The sequence below is a fragment of the Pipistrellus hanaki genome, assembly GCF_964339955.1.
Source record: "Pipistrellus hanaki genome assembly, chromosome: 9".
NCBI classification, from domain to species: Eukaryota; Metazoa; Chordata; class Mammalia; order Chiroptera; family Vespertilionidae; genus Pipistrellus; species Pipistrellus hanaki.
Window position 1 is genome coordinate 31487883 of NC_140511.1, and position 17372 is coordinate 31505254.

The following is a 17372-nucleotide window of genomic DNA, read 5'->3' on the forward strand; positions in this document are numbered from 1 at the left end:
TTGACTTTCCATCATTTGCAAAGTAAATCTGCTTCCATAGGAAACTCGAGGTTTGGGCTCCAACAGACCCCAGGCTGAGAAAATCAAGTTGCTGAGAGTAAACTATAATCAAGGTCAATACCTAAGAGGGATTGGGCTTCCTCTCTACTAGGGTAGAAAGGGTTAAAAAAGGGCAAAGGCAGGGGCTCAAGCCAATAATCAGAAAAGATAAGGAAGGTTTTGAAAAACAGCACAGTTGCTTGTGTGCCTGAGGCCATTTAAAGAGGAACCAGGCCCAACAAATGGCCCAGCTAGAGTTTGTAAAGAGCATCTTTAGTGAGAAACAACATGCAGCATATAGTTAACCAATCAGGTAACCCTGAGCAAGTTACTTAATCTCCCTGTGTTCCTCATTTATTAAATAAGGATAAAACAGTACATAATTCATAGGGATGTGTAATGATTTATATCAATAAATTTGGATACTTAGAATCTTCTCTATGGTGTATTCTAAATGCCCAAAAAAACATTGATTCTTTTGGTCATCATTACCCAACTTGATCCGACTCCAAAGCTCTTACATTTGTTCATGCACAACATGTTAGGAGAAAATCCTGCTGGAAAACTACTCATCAGACTTTAGGAAGAATAATTATTTTGTCTGGAAATCCCTCAGTCTTAAATAAAAGCCTGCAACTTTTAATTAATGCTTTACTACAATGTTTCTTTAAGCTGATCCTGTCCTTGTATGGAGACCCTCTCCTCTGGTCAACATTTTGTTCCTCCCTGAAAAGTTCTCCCTATTGAGGATGTTGTGTAAGGCTGTGAAGCACCTTAGAATTCGTTTTAAAATCTTTCTCTTCCTGGGTTTCTATTGATTGTGAAACAAACAGCAAAGCTGAAGGAAAGTACACAGTGAAAAGACAATGACTTAAGATGATTCATTTCCGAAAACAAGTTCTCATCAGAAGTGGGATTAAAATACAAGCTTTGGGAATTCTCTAGAGGCTAAATGAAAGGCTTTATTCAATTCAAAATTTAACACATTTCCATAATATTGCTGTGCTGTAATTTATTAAACGATTCTCTGGTGGTTTGTTTGTTCTTGTTTTGTTTAATTTTTTTTTCTATTTTCTATAACTCTAAAGGGAAAAACTTTTGTACAGAAGCATTTGAGCTGCTGTTAAATTATTCCCTTAGAATAAATTTGTCTGAATAGAAGTCCTGGGTCAATATAGCTGGTTCTTTACATTTTAATTGCTTATTTGCACTGCTCCCCCACCTGTCAACGTCTACCTTCCTTTTGTTTTATAGAGGACAGAGCAGTATGTTCCCTGGCAGCTTCTCAAATACTTTCAAAACTTATGTTCATTCCTGACACAACTTTCTGGGACCTTTAATCAAGCTCACTTTTTGTCTGGAATCTGAAATCTTTGAGTGAATCAACCTGACATTTCAAGTCTGGGCAAAAGCTATTTTTCTGAAGGTAGAGACCACAAGACCTGCTGGAACATGTAGTAAACCATTCTGTTTCCTTATGAGTAGTAGATCCATGGAGGGCAGGAGGATGAGATGGAAATAAGGAGTTACTTGGCAATATTACTTTATAATATTGAATTACAGCAGGTTACTCTTTCCCACTGAAGATCCACAAGGAATTTCCTTCCGTCTTCTTCTAGATCCCACCTTTGACCGACTGGGCTTGGAAGATTGACCTGGACTTTCTTTCAGCTCTTTCTGTAACTCTTTAGAGTTGTTAAAATCTTCCAACACCTCATCTTGTCCATCTCCTGATATCACACAGTATCCCACATAGAGACACTGACTGTCAGGTCTCAGCAATGCCACTTCAACAGCCTGCAGATTTCTGTGTGTTCCTGAGAATGGCAGTCTGTTGACCTGTTCACAGGGTGCCTGGAGTTATCCCAGTTCCCCATAGTGCAATCAAATCTGACCTTTGAAAAAATAGACTTACATTGTGTTCAAAGCCTAGCTCCACTAAGCACACACTATTTCCTTCATGTGTGACCTTTTCAGTCTCTGAAATGGGTTATCAGATTATTTAAATAGGTTTTGTTTTTCAGCATAAAAATGAATAAAAGGTGAAGTGTTAATAAAAGAGCATGAGGTTTGAAGTACAACATGTGGTTTCTAATCCCGTTTCTGTGACTTACCATTTGCGTGGCCTTGGCCAGACTGTGAAGCTTTCTAAGCCACAGGTTCCTTATCTGAAGGGTAAGGATAATAATCACATCACTCAGTTTGTTGAGAAAATTAAATGGCATTAGGAAAGCTTCCATAATATTTTGAATGATACTCAAATGTATGTTTCAGTTTTTCTCCTTGCTTTATTACTGTTGGGATCCAAAATTAGGGTAGTTAAAAAGGTAACATGGCAATAAAAATGGGAAATAAAATGCATTGTGCTGCACTGGCCCTCTTTGTAAGTGCTCTGACTTCTGATAATTCCTGCCAGCTAAACAATTTGCGAATGCAGAGTTAAACTCATAGAAAGTGGTTAATTGGGTTTCCAGAACCAATTATAATGTAGTGGGGGGAGGCTTCCCCATATCAACATGAAATTCTCCTGACACCAGCCTGTGTTCTATAATGTACCTCAATTCTGACACTCTCTACCCAGACATGGCATCAGATCCCACAGGATAATCAGTCCTAAACCCAAGTTACCACCTGTGCCTCTGGATGACCAGCTATAGATTAGAGTTTCCAATGAACTCCTCCTGGGACTCTAGATGCCTGTACTTCTGACTGATTGGCTGATTGGCAATACGTTTCCACCACTCCCTTTCCCCTTCTTCTCCAAACCCCCTTCCATCCATTTTGATTACTTTGCTAGAGTGGTTCACATAACTCTTAGAATCATTTTAGTTCTAGATCACCAGTTTATTATAAAAGGACATAACTCAGGGACAGCCATATGAAAGAGATGCATAGGAAAAAGTATGAGCATAGGGCATGGAAGTTCCATGCCTTCTCCATGTGCCATCTACAGCATTTCTATGTGTTCACCAACCCAGAAGACACCTTTATCACTCTCAGCACTTGGGAAATTACAAGGGATTTTGGAAGCTGTGAGCCAGGAGCCAAGGGCATCAGACTGACCAAATATATTTTTCTTATAATTCACAATATGGCACTGGTTATGACTGTAATGATCATTAGCTTCCAATAAGTGAACAGTGGTGTTTATACCATGTGGGCCAATTGTTTAGGCATTCTCTAAATAAGAATTTATTTATTTCTTTACCTAGGCTATCTAACCTCTTTTTTCCCCTATACAAATCTAAATCTATGAAGATCCTAATAGTATGTATAAAAAGGAACAATGCTTTAAAAAATAAAGCCAATTAGGTATGACTAAATTATTTGTCAGTAAGTTTCTTCTTTAGCTTCTTCATAAATACATACACATACACACAACTTATAACTACCTAAACCTAAATAAATGCTATATGTAATCTTAGAAATTCTTAGACTCATCCTTGATAGAAAAAGTAATGAAAGCAAAGTAAGAGGTAGGAAGATTTTGGCATCAAAAAATCTAAAACCTAATTCAAAGTGGCTTACATTATAAGGAAATTAATATCATATAAAAAGAAGTTCTAAGGTTAAAAAAGCTAATTCAGTGGTTCAGAAACGTTGTCCAGAACCAACCTTCTTTTAATTTCTCATTTTTTTTTTTTTGAATGTTGGATTATCTTCTCTCATGCCTGCAACATGGTTGTAGCATTGTCCGGTAGTAGTACATACAGGCAACTGTCCATAGCAAAAAGGGATCATGTTTTCCAGCTAAGACTTAAAAAAAAATGTTCTTAGAAACCTCTAGAAGATCCTCTCTCATGATCATTGACTGAAACTGATAAGCAAAATGGAGTTATAATTACTATCTTAGTCTTATCAGGACCTACCTCCTGAAGTTAGGATGAGACAGCTTGTTATGAAGAATGTGGCCAACTGAAGGAAGGGCAAATACTTTTTTAAAAAATTATTATATTTTATATGAACTTAATGGCTTCAGGGTATCACACCCTGCTAATCATTTTCTCTATATTTTTTGCTTATTCCATTAAGCTTCCTGCCCTTAAGTAGCATCCCTAAATGTCTCCCTCTACATATTTCTAACAATGTTCTCAAAGAGTCTGCAATATCTATCAGCAAAATTCCTCTACATAGGTCATAGTATGTCTACTCAAACAACATTTACATCATTAGCCTCCTCACTCAGGGAGGATGGAAAATCTTTGTTCTTGACATTAAGGAAAGTGAGAGAATTCACCAATGGAATCCTCCCAGCATCTCAGAAATGGTATCATGTTGGGGACTTCCACTTACACCTATTGTTCTTTGTTTCATCCTCTGGACTTTTCCCTTCAAAACATTTGAAGGATCTGTTTGTAATCCCTACTTGAGGATACAGACCTTCCTTCATCTTCAACTCTTCACCAAATACTCCATATACTGTCTTCTATTTAACTAAAACCAAAGTCTTCTCCTTTCCTTCCAGCTTCAGGTATCATCTCCCCAATGTCTACTATTTCAACTAATATATACATTATTATTAATTTTTGTTTTTATTTTTTCATGGAAGAAAAACTTTAATTGCCATTGCAAAAAACATCTGAGTGAAGTAGAAATTGTTTTTAATAACATTAGTAGAGAATATGTTCTAGAAATTGGAGGGAACTGGTTGTAACATCCTGGCAGCAATTTAATGAGCAGTCCCGGATGGTTAGTCTGAGGCCAACACCTAATGAGGAAGAAAGCCTTGTCTGTGGGGAATTTCGGAGGATACCCGGAGAAATATTCCACTGTGCATAAACCAAATTGAATTGTCGTAAGTGTTGTAAAGTTTCATACAGTAAAAGTTTTTTTCTACATGCACTTCAATTTCACAGCAAGAGTGGCATAGGATGCCTAAACACAGAAGAGGGCAGTCATGTAAGATATCTAACTCTTTGATATAATGATGCATACAATACAAAATGATTGCACTATCATTACATCTAGGGCTTTCTGCAATTACAAGGTGGTGGTTATGGAAAGCATGGCCCCCGGTATCAACATCTAAAAAGCAGCCACCACCTTCTTTTATGTGTGTTTCCTTTTTGCGTTTTTTCTTCATTTTTGTTAATCAACTCTGCTGCTGTTGCTGCTTCTTAGCAAAACTGGTAAAAACAAAGTTGTAATCATTGAACATAGCACTCGGGCAGTCATGACGTTTAAAACCTTCAATCTTCTGGGGCGAAGAAAGCACTGTGCGACATTTAGAACTCTGGTTTACAAACAAGGTGGTCACAAATTTTCCTGGCTTGAAGACTTCCACAACTTTCCTGATCAGGTCATCATAGGAGGTCTGACTTCAATTCCTTTCAAAGCTAACACAAGAAAATTCTGGTTCTGGAGTGATGTGAATTGTCCAATAAGTTCCATCCGATTTCATGCCATTCATTGAATACACACAGGGATTGAACATTGTGGCATCAATGACAGAACCTGGTATCATGTCATGAATTCCATAGTCACGAGTGACATCCTTTGCAGTAACACCATCTTTCATGTAGAACTGGTTCATAACTGCTGGGTCAAGCTCACTCATCAGAATTTCCTTGGTTTGATCTGGCCAACTGATTACCCTACTCTCTGGGAAATCCAAAGTATACAAGTACCAACAATCAGAATTAATACATTCCATAAAATGACACTGCTCCATTTGAGAAAATTGCATTAAGAAACTCTTACTTCTTCCTGGAAATTCCGGTGTGGGTACTCTTGGTGAGAAGGCTTCATGAGATTCTTACGAGAATAAAAGAAGCTTTGTATTGAGTCAAACCCACTGTAATCCCTAGCAAGTTTCAACAGGGGAACCAGTGCTTTCAGCATGAGGGTGGTACCACATGTCTTCAAAATGAAACGTCTTTTAGAGACAAACATGCTACTCTCACTGAGTACATAAGCTTCCTGCTTGTCAGTTTTTGTCACACTTACAATTGAACATCGCACATCCTTCAAGTGTGTCCCACTCGGATCTTGGGATGATGCGAAGATCCCCAGATCCTTGGCTTGCATCAGGCTGCTGCTTGGAGAAGCTTCTGGGTCCCTTCAAAAAATGTGCAGCTTCCATGAGACTAGCGAACAACCAACAACCACAGAAAATCAACTAAATTAAATCTCTTCTCCCGCCGATGCTGCAGATTGTTCCAGGTTCCTTTTTTTTTTTTTTTTTTTTTTTTTTTTTTTTTTTTTTTTTTAATTTTCCTACAATTTTATATTAACTTTTTTTTTTTAAGAATTAATAAAAATTTACTGGCTTTTTTGTGTGTGTGAGTGAAAAGGTGAACATGAGTCTTTTGGAAATAGAGGCAGATACAGTTCAGTCTCTTGTAGTCCGCTGTTTCCCCGTTAGAGAGCGAGAGAACTAGCTAATGTCGCTGGCCATACTGTGAAAGCCGTTATTGTTAATTTTTAATTTCTTCATTTTATCCTAGTCTTTCATCTCACTTTGGACTCATTTATCCATTCTGGACCACATGGCTTATATAGAAATTTCAGCAATCCAATGTTTTCTAGTTATTGATAGGGAAGGAGAAATGGGAGTGAAGAAATGGAATTTTTTATTTAAATAATTATGGAGAAATTACATTTTCAATCCAATCCTTAGTGATTCTTAGCCCCACATCTTTTAAATTCATCAGATGAACAAGAGCTCTTGTAGAATGGATACAGAGGAACTAGAATCTCCTGGATGAAGGAGGTATGAAAGGAACAGCAACAAAAAATTTTCAAGGAAGGTAGCTAAAGCTAATTTGAGAACAAATCATTCTTAAATTTATTAAAACTTTTGTGACAGTTCTTCATGCCAAGATTATGGCCCAGAAATCAGTGTCAACACTATATGGAGCACAAATCTAGAACTTTGGAGGCTATAAAAAAAATAGCAGATTCAAAAATCCTAAATTCAGTAGCTGGCATTTGGTGGGTACCCAGTAAAAATTTTGAGAAAATGCTTACATTAACAGACTTATAAAAGTTTTTGAACAGGTAGGATGAGCAAGTCTGCCTCTATATTCTACATGCTCTCTGTGAACACTAAGCATTCTCATGGTATTTGCAACCATCTGTAGCTGATGTCTCCCCAGTGCATAATGGCCCCCTAACCTCCAGATTCTTATAGCCACGTGTCCACTGCATATGTTCACTTGGATATCGCACCAGCATCTCAAACTCAATATTCCAAAATTAAGCTTTTTCTTTCTACCTCAAATATATTCCTTCTTCTGTATTTTCTTAACTTGGGTAAGTATACCACTAAAGGCAGTTATGGTAGTAGCATTCCACACATCTTTCTTACATTCATCATCTAATAGATCCTCCACATTTTAGCTACCACATATTTTTCAAACTGTACCCTACTTTTCATCTAAGGCATCTCTCATGTGGACTATTGCAGTAGTATGAGTCTATTTAGTTGTGTTCCCTTAAGTCCATAGTATTTTATCTAAATATCAATTCTGTGATATTTTCTTAGCTTAAAATATCACAGTGGAATCTCTTAATCTACAGAAGAAATTCATCCATAGCTATGTTTTATATGCCTCTCCAGCCCATTTACTTTATCTTAGTATAGGCTTGATTACCATAAAAACACTCAACATTGTTTCCCTATATACACTATGTTGCTAACCCTCTCCATGTATTTGCTTTTGATTTTTCTTCTGTCTGCCTACTCATCTTTTCACACTGTTCCCACTCATCTTTCAAGATTTATATTAGGCCTCATATCTTTTTTTTTTCCATTCTACAAGGGGTTAGGTAGATCTATTTGCATGTTCCTATAATAAAACTTCCCACATTGTTTGGAAATGATATGTTTTCCTTTCATCCTCCCACTCTTGATTGTGAGCTTATCAATTGCATAGAGTTACGCAGGTACCCTTATCACAGTGCCTTGCACATGGAGTGTTCAGTAAATTATTTCAGTGATATAAACTAAACATATATAGTACATCTCTAGGAACCTAAATGAAGGAACAAAATTTCTCCACTGGCTGTCTTGTTAACTGTACCTTTCATATGCTAAGATGACATAAAAAAAAAATATGCTAAGATGACATATTTTTATTTAGATACATCTAAAAACATAATTTTTTTTAAAAAAAAACACACACATTTTTTTAATTTTAAGACAGACTAAGTAGAGTCTACCGAATTTTGCACATCATCCATTTTCTGCTTTTTGGCCGATGGTTTCAAGAAAAACCTGTCCAAAGTTCGCTGTGCGAGGCGTTCGTTATGCGAGGCACCACTGTAAGTCTAACCAATGGACACAGATAACAGGGGATGAGGGCAAGAGTGGGGATTTGGATGGGGTGGGGGGGCCCAGTGGAGGGATAAGGACACATATGTAATACCTTAATCAATAAAGAAATTTAAAAAAGAAGAATTGAGGATCCTCTTTCCCTTCGGCATGCCACTGAGATCCTGGTGCTACTGAAGATCCTGTGTCGCCATGGGTCACCGCCCAGCCAGGCTGTATTGCAAGAATAAGCCTTATGCAAAGTCTCTCTTCTGCCAAGGTGTCCCTGATGCCAAGATCCGCATTTCTGACCTGAGGCGGAAGACGGCGAAAGTGGAAAAGTTCCCACTCTGTGGCCACATGGTGTCCGATGAATATAAGCAGCTCTCCTCTGAAGCCCTGGAGGCTGCCCGTATTTGTGCCAAGTACATGGTGAAAAGCTGTGGCAAAGATGGTTTTCACGTGAGCGCGGCTCTACCCTTTCCAAGTCATCGAGTCATCCGCATCAACAATACCTGTCTGGAGCCTGTGCTGGGGCTAACAGACACCAGACAGGTGTGCGGGTGCCTTTGGAAAGCCCCAGGGCACAGAGGCCAGAGGCCACATTGGCCAAATCATCATGTGCATCCGCACCAAGCTGCAGAATAAGAAGCATGTGACTGAGGCCCTAGCAGAGCCAAGTTCAAGTTCCCTGGCCGCCAGAAGATCCACATCTCCAAAAACTGGGGATTTACTAAGTTTAATGTGGATGAGTTTGAAGACACGGTGGCTGAGAAACGCCTCATCCCAGGTGGCTGTGGGGTCAAATACATCCCTAATCATGGTTCCCCTGACAAATGGCTGGCCCTGCACTCCTGAGAGACTCTGTGCTGCCCCCACCTTACACCTACCAATAAATCAACTTTCTATCCCACCCTCCAAAAAATATATTGAGGATAGTGCCCTGGCTGGATAGCTCAGTTGGTTAGAGTATTATCCCCATAGTTTAAGGACCCCTTTGAGTGACCATCAATAGTTCCCTTCTACTAATATTCTTTTAATTTATGCTATAGAAAAGTATTCTGGTTGTGCAACTCAATTCCTAAACACGCACAAAATATTTTCTGTTGACATGTAGAATGCCATTCGATGATTGGCGCTTCACAAGGGGTTCTCTTCTGAGGTATTTTCTTTGGCAAAATAAAGGCTACTCATGTGTTTTGATCTAATGCTTTACCTCCTCTAAGTCTTTAAGTGTTTTCCCTCTCTTCTTTATGCCTAGACCTAAAGTTACTTGTGTCTTCTTCCCCCACTAGTATGTGAGCTCTATGAGGTGGGACCCATGAATTATTAATCTCTGTATGCCCAAGACAAAGCCCATTGCCTAGAATGTAACAGATGCTTAATTAAATGTCTGCTGAATAAGGTAATTTATTCCATCCATTCGACTTGATTTAATGAGCCATTTTTATTCAAAAATAAAATATTTTTAACATCTTTGAAGAAGAAAAAACTATCAGAGGAAGACCTCAATCCCAGAACTAATAATGATTTTTATTATTTTGTTTTATTTAATATTAATTTTTATGACAGCAGGGGGGAAAAACCAAGGTAAACAAGTCTTCTGATAATAACTTTATCACTGACAGCTGAATACCAAAATGGATGAAACGACATCATATGAGTCTCCCAATTTTACAAGTAAAAAAAAAAAAAAAGGTAATAAAGATAAGCTTTAAGAGTTTGGGGGCCCTGCAATCTCTACTGGCAGTGATTTTCTACTGACTAGGCTTGTGATGTGGTCAAGTCAGTTCAGTAAGTCTCAGTTACCTCATTGGCAACTGGGTACGAGAGTGCCCCTTTACCCCATAGGCTTAAAGGATGAGTAAAACAGATTATTCTGTGAAGCATGTTGGCTTTGAAAACCGTCATTTAACTATAAAGGTTCATTTTGATGAACCAGGGAGCACACTGATGTTGAAAATCACATAGCTTATTTTAGATTAAACATCTGGTAGCTTCCAGGTCTGGTGAATTGCCAATTCTGATGCAAAAGCCGTCTGAGCCACCCTGCACAATCAAGCAACTCAATACTGGCTCTCAGACTTCAGCCTAATGGTCATGGAAACCTCTCACATCAAAGGGATTTCTTTTCTTTTTTGGCATCAGCCGTCTCTAACTTTCGGGGAGGGGGGACAAAAAGTAGGTTTACAGTTCTGAGTACATGAAACAGAGTTTATTCTCGTATTATTTATTCATAATTGTATTATTTATTTATATTATTTGTCTTCTTGTTATTCTTAATATTATTTCCTATCTTTACTTATGACTTACCTTTTAGGTAATGATGGCTGGTAATTTAACCTACTTTTGCCCATTCCTGTATGTAATGTTCAGACATAGTACCACTTAATGAAGGTTTTTTAAATAACAAGAATACATTTTTTTAAAAGACTGATAATTGAGGCAACACATTATAATGACCAAAAATGTGGTTTCAAAACTTAGATCCCTTGTGTTCAAAATTCTTGATCAATTGATTTAACCCTTACAATCTTAGGTTTCTTCTTCTTCTTTAAAAAAAAAAAATGGATATAATAACAACAGAGCCTCTGCCACAGAGTTGTTGCCAGAATTCAATTTAAGTAATGTTACTTAAATTTATGTAACATTCAACCTGTCTAGCACCAAATAAACACTAATTTACTTATCTTCATCTTTTTCTTAGATGCTAGGGATTGTATAGCTTTTACCATTAACTACTAAATCTGATGAATTCATGGTTTAATAAGTAATATACAAGGATAGATCACATGTGCTTTAACTAAGAAATAGCAGAATGGTCTCCAGCTTTATGCATATACCATCACAATCATCTATGAAGTATCACAGGGCAGCCATTGAAGTGACCAGCAGGAGGCCCTGTTTCGGCGTAGGGCGACCCTCTGCAGCCCCGCTCTTCCTCAGCCTGGCCAGTTAAGCGTACAATCACATCTCTCTGTTTGCTCCTGTCCTTGTTCATGCATACCAGGTACAAAGACAGGAGACTGGCCCAGCACAAGTCGGAAATAGAGTGTTTCACCCCCAAAGGGAGTATGGGGAATGGTGGGAGAGCAACAATGAGCAGGTAAGCAAACTGTGAGTGGCCTGAGGCGGTGTGAGCTACATGTGTGCAAGCTAGAGGAACAGGTGGCTCCCTAGTCTGGATCCTCACTCAACTGTGCATCCCATACAGTGTGTCCAACCTGGGCCACCGCTGGTTTTCTGTGTGTGTTTGATTTGCAAAACCCATACCATCTTCGTGTGGAGTGATGGGAGCCTCCTGTCCCAGATGCTGCTATTTTTCCATGCTTTGCATGTCTGAAGCCTTACCTCGCAGTCAGTTCTCTCACAGATCTTAATGTATTGGTTAATTGCTTCTGGAGTTTGCAAAGTGGAAGAGCTTGGAGGAAATTCACATTTCGAGATTATCCAATGACTTAGGAAAACAAATGCAAAAGCCTAACACTGGTTTTGAGAGAAGAACTACAATGGAGGGAAGATTCCAGCTCCAAATCCCAGACAAGCCTGGGAATTAATCTGACTTCCGTTGAACTTAACAACATCAACGCACAGAGAAGGGCAAATGCCATGCCAAACTAGCGAACTATGGAGGCAAGAGGTTTTTCGTGAACTGATATCAGGAAAGCTGGTCCTCCTCTAGCTACCGTAGCTTTGCATCTCTTTGACTTCTCTGTGTTTGGTGGCAAATGCTCCCTGTTGCTGCGCTATGCATGTTCCTTCATAACTAGGCACTCCCAGCTGAGCTGTGCCCAGTAAACTGAGGTATTTGTAATTAGAAGCTTCGACTAAGCTGTGTTGCATGAAATAAATGCGCTTTATTGCATGCGACTGGGTTTCAGGAAAAGGGCTCTGGAGTTAAAGACGGTCAAGATTGGCATTAGCACTGGCCAGTTTGGCTCACTGGATAGAGCGTCAGCCTGAGGACTGACGGGTCCCAGGTTCGATTCCAGTCGATGGCATGTACGTTGGTTGTGGGCACTTCCCAATCCACCTGTGAGGTGTGGAATGGAAGCTCTTGGGAATCACCCTGGATTAAAGGAAAGGAAAGTGTAGAAAGCCAACTATATACTCATGTGTGTGCGTGTGCAGAGAGTAGAGCTTGAGAGCCAGCTGTATAGCAAGAACATATCCTGTTGACCTTTTACCCCAAATGTAGCATTTGCTTCCTTGGTAGGGGCTCCTTCTGGTTTTCAAAATGATGTTTAACTTTCTCCAGGGACCATTGCATTGCACAACTTCTGGGGGACCATTCACATTGAAGTACGTAAAAAGGGTGCCTGAAAATGTGCAGCATACACATTTTGTGCAGCATACAGCCTGAGCAATCATTTGTGTAGCTCTGGCTAAGAGCTTGGCCACCTTCGTCCATGACTACTAGAGGCAAGGCAATGAGATGTGTGTAAATATGTGTGCACATTGGTGTATCTCAGTGGTTGGCAAACTGGGACTCAAGAGCCATTCTGTTGACTAATGAGTATGCTGACCACTGGTGTATCTGATGGCCTTATGCCTGTGATTCCTTTCTACAACTATTTTTTTTTAATCTCAGTATATCTGAAAGATAAGCATCAATAGATTATTTTGTAGGAGTAACTCAAGAGACTACTACTGGGACTGCTGGTTTCCTTCCATCAAGATATGATAAAGTGTCATAATTTCTATCTTTGAAAATCAAACAGCATCCAGGTTCACTGGCCAAAAGACTAAATCACATGAGCACAGGGCTCTGTCCAGAGTGTAGAACTGGAGTTTCCAAACCTAGTAAACATGGCTGCCTATCAAACATACTAACACAAAATCTTAGATGATATAACCTAGAAAACTGTAGTGTTACATGTTTCCTAGGTCATTCTGTCTTAGCCAGTTTCCACTGACATTTAGGAATACCCCAATCATCTAAAGGGGTCATAGAGCTATTCATGACAAACATTAAGTCTCAATTCTGTCATACAGTGTTCTTAGGAGTATTTGGTCAATGCTTAGACCTCTCAGGTCTGATCGGTTCAGCAATTAGATTTGCTCACGGCTGCCTTCATTGAGGATAAGAGGACCCCAGAGCACAGATCACATAGGATAAGAGGACCCCAGAGCACAGATCAAACTTCCTTGGGTGAGATCTAGATCTACAGGGGTAGGCACTCAACATGTCTACACTGAGAATGGTAGATACCACTTAGCTTTTTTTCCTCACTTGTTTGGGTATAGCCAAAGAAATGGCAAGGCTTATTACACTGATATGTCCTGGTGGTACAGGGGGACACAGAGCATGCTGTCGGAAAGAGAGTTCTGTTGGAGTAACCCTCTCAGTTCTTCAGAAAAGCATAGTTAATTGGGGGGGGGGAAACGGTTTTCTCTTCCTACTTTTTCTTTTTTCCCACTTGGTTAGCATTAAATAAAAACTGACACAGAGAGAAAAGGAATGTGTGTGAGAGGAAAGGAGCCCCTCAGTGCTGTAAGAGAGCTTTCCATTAGGGAGGACAGAAGGCCTGGAGACAGACAAAAGGAGAGGCCAAAATTTCTACGACCTTTAAATCCTTTTTTCCAACTTTATATTTGTTTATATCAACACACACACACATACACACACACACACACACACACACACACACACACACACACAATGACATTTTCCCAGGAGAAGTAAGTTTAAAATTGAATATTAAGAGAAGACATATCATAGAAGAGGTAACTGCAATGTAAACCATTTTTAATAAGAGGTTAGAGTTGTTAACACCAATTAATTTACTGTGGCATTAAATAGAGCTGGAAATAAGATAACTATATGAGACTTTTATAGAGATTTTTAGCATCAGCTTATATGACCATCTTTCTCATCCACCCCAAACCCCTTCGCCCCCCAGTTGCTTCCCAGAGTCATGGTCATTATCACATTTACTCTGAAAACGACTGGGCTGATTCTGCAACCATTACTGAACAACCAGTACCAGAAAGGGACTAAGAAAGTTCAGACAAACACAGAAAAACAGGAGTGGCACCCTGCATCTCATTGGCCTATGTATTCTATAAGGAAATTGTATTATGGACAGGTCCCTATGAATTCACACTTGGATGATTCTTCAGAGCCAAGATGCCTGGTAGCAAAAAAGAAGTTTAAATGCATGTAGTTATATCCAGCCAGAACACTCTTACCTTCAAAAATCAGCGAGGCCTTACAGACACTCCCACCCTTCTCCCTCCTACCTCCACCGTAATCACGTGGGCGCATTTGACATGGAGTGATAACATTACATGTACCCATAACACTCTCGACCCCTGAAATACTATGTTGCTGTTTTCCCTTTATGTGAACTTTTTCCCCCCTTCTGTCTGAATATATTATAGCATAACGTGTCATCTTTTCATATTTCCACCGTGGACAGTCTAAGTGTATTTCAGAGCAGAGTCCTCCTAAATCCAGGAGAAGTGGACGAGAGTCCTAAGCAGGGAGGTGCTGTATGAACCGAAAAGTCTCTAAACCCTGTCACCATGTGAGTTCATACCGTGATGGTCTACCATCAGGAATGGCTAAAGCCTCAATGAATGTTCTTATCTCCTGTCTCAGCAGGGGTATTGGATGGGAGTCTGTGTGTGCTGTGCTCATGCTGGGCCCCAGTAGCAGAACCACAGACATTCTGAGCCTCCCAGTCTCTCTGTAAGAAAGAGCTCCCTCAGTCAAATGAAGGTGATAGATCTACAATCCCCACCAGCGATGGAAGAGAGGAGGGCGGTACCAAGTTATTTTTATTGTTGCTGTGTCATTATATCAGTTATGTAAACTATTAACCCCAATCAGTTGAGTAACAGATGCAGCATCTAATTTTAGTGGGTATAAATGTTTAATAAATCCTTAGAGAACTTGGTAACAGTGATGTCATGATAGTTATTATTGAATTAGTTGGAACTCAGATTTGAAAAGTAACCCCAAAATGTAATGTCTGTGTTAGGACAGTTTTGCCTTTCTTGAATTCAATTATTACTTTCTTCACTTAATGTTCATTTATGAAGTATATACTATGAGTCAAGCACTTTTAAAACTTTGGAGATAAATGAGCGACCAAGACATGACTAATGCCCTTGAAAATCTGTAGTCTATTTGGGACTTGAGTCAGAAAAGCAGATCATTGCAATGTAATATAGAACCTCTCTCCCACAGGACAATATATGTGTCAGAATAATTCCTCATTTGATATCATTTTTATATCATTTCTATAACTTCTGCCAGTGCAAATAGAATTAAGAGACATAGAAACTAAGAAATAAACCTGAACTGAGTGCTTAGATTAGGCCTATGCACACAGTTATGTAAAATTCAGGATCCACAAAAAAAAAGATTCTGCTTTTCTAGAACAATAGAGCCTGAGTTAGTTGCTTAGCAATAGATTAGGACCTCTGCAGTCAACTGCTCTTTATTCCCTCCCAAAGTCAATTTCAAATTAATGTTCTAACTTATATTTAGAGATGTTCTAAAACAAATAATAGTAACTACAATAATTACTATAACTTAGACACTGTGATAGTCCCATCATATATTATACGCATTCTCCCAAGAACATTATAGGGAAGGCATTTTTTTATTTCCATGGTACAGACAAGGAAAATGAGAATTAGGAATATTAAATAACACAGTAGAGTAACTAAATGAAAATTCTAAAATCAAAGAGAGATGCTTTAACTAAGATCAAAAGAAGTCTTTTGTCTAAACCATTTTTTTCAGCAACCGTTATAAAAATACTGTGATTCTTTTATCCTACAGTCCTTCAGGATTTATCTCTGCGATATTCAGGTCAGTTGGTAGAGTTTTCACATTTATTATCTGGTTATTTTATGGACACAAGCTTGGATGTTGCTGTTTCCCTGGATGCTCCACAGGATATGTCTTATTGCCCCCTTGGTTCATGTGCACATCTGGGCACTTAGCACAGAGACAATATTGCATGGTAACAATGACTCTGGGTTTAAGGTCAGATTTGAGGCACTAGGCTCTGCCTTCATTTGATTTAGGCATCTTAGTTAATTTCCATAAGCCTCAGTTTTTACATCCATAGTACAAGTTAATAATACCCGTTTATACCAAGCATTCAAAGTGATGGGATTTACTTCATTTCCCAAACATTCCCAGCCCAAGTACTCCACGCCAGGCACCATACTAAGCACAGGAGATGCATGTACTCACTGCCCTTGGAGTGTTCTAGGTTCGGTGCAGAAACAGATTTTTAAAGAAGTAATTAAAATTACCATCCTATAAGTGCTCTGTCAGACAACTGTTGTGAGGTCAAATATAATAAGTGAAACTCCTTGTGGGATGTAAAGTTCTACTTAAATGGGAGCTATTACCTTCCCCAATCTCTCTCTCCTTTGTCATCAATCCCAACCCTATGTTTTATTCAAGGTTCAATCAAGCTGGATTCCTCCACAAAGTCTTCCTGCCTATACCACCTCACAGGCACAAAACAGCGGTGTCTTCTGTTGTTTTCTCTTTACTCGATTTTAATCTGGGTTTTACATTGATTGTTCAGCGGGGAGGAGGGGAGGCTGAGAGAGGAAAGATCATTTCCTGTTTTTTGGGGAAAGGAAAAAAATAAAAAATAAACCTCTAATCTTAGGTGAAGAACCTTAACTGAAGCCTAGAACTTAAGTCTCAGTATGAAGAGTTGTTTAGTTTTGAGATTTGGGTCCAGGTTACTGAATTATGGATCATAAGAAATAGCTTAATTTGAGAAAGAAACCTCCGTGAGGATCCAACAAAATGCCTCTTTATGAGGGCTTAGGGGAAGCAGCAGCTATACTTTACCATTAGTTCATGTGAATGGACATGAAACATTTTGAAAATGTTACTGTTAAGCCAAAGAGAAGGGAACATGGGGTCCAGTGTTTCTCTTCCAAACAAGGATCTTATTAGGGACTAATCGCCCAGTAAGAGGGATGCTCTGGAGGAATTATCAGGGAAGCGTGCAGCCACTGCTCCCTCCCAGCTACTCGGAAGAGGGGAAAGTCCACCTCACAGGGTTGCTGCAAGGGTTTCATGAGATTAAACACA

The 17372-nt window shown here is 39.1% G+C and overlaps 1 protein-coding gene and 2 pseudogenes across 8 annotated transcripts in view; 2 read left to right on the forward strand and 1 right to left on the reverse strand.

The window, feature by feature from the left end:
• The window catches only part of GRM5 (glutamate metabotropic receptor 5), a 399229-nt gene that overhangs the window by 367932 nt on the left and 13925 nt on the right, over nt 1–17372 (forward strand). For 3 of the 6 annotated variants that reach the window (XM_084894637.1, XM_084894638.1, XM_084894639.1), the window contains exons 9-10: nt 11304–11399; nt 16089–16118. The exons of 1 other annotated variant lie outside the window; for it this stretch is intronic. In XM_084894637.1, the coding sequence (XP_084750763.1) occupies nt 11304–11399; nt 16089–16118 (126 nt within the window). The remainder of the gene's footprint in view (nt 1–11303; nt 11400–16088; nt 16119–17372) is intronic. 2 more of the 6 variants (XM_084894640.1, XM_084894641.1) reach the window with 2 other exon arrangements.
• On the reverse strand, nt 5022–6258 carry LOC311627934 (S-adenosylmethionine decarboxylase proenzyme-like; annotated as a pseudogene). The gene has a single exon. The product of its transcript is annotated as an S-adenosylmethionine decarboxylase proenzyme-like (transcript).
• LOC311627936 (large ribosomal subunit protein uL16-like) lies at nt 8507–9198 on the forward strand (annotated as a pseudogene). The gene has a single exon. The product of its transcript is annotated as a large ribosomal subunit protein uL16-like (transcript).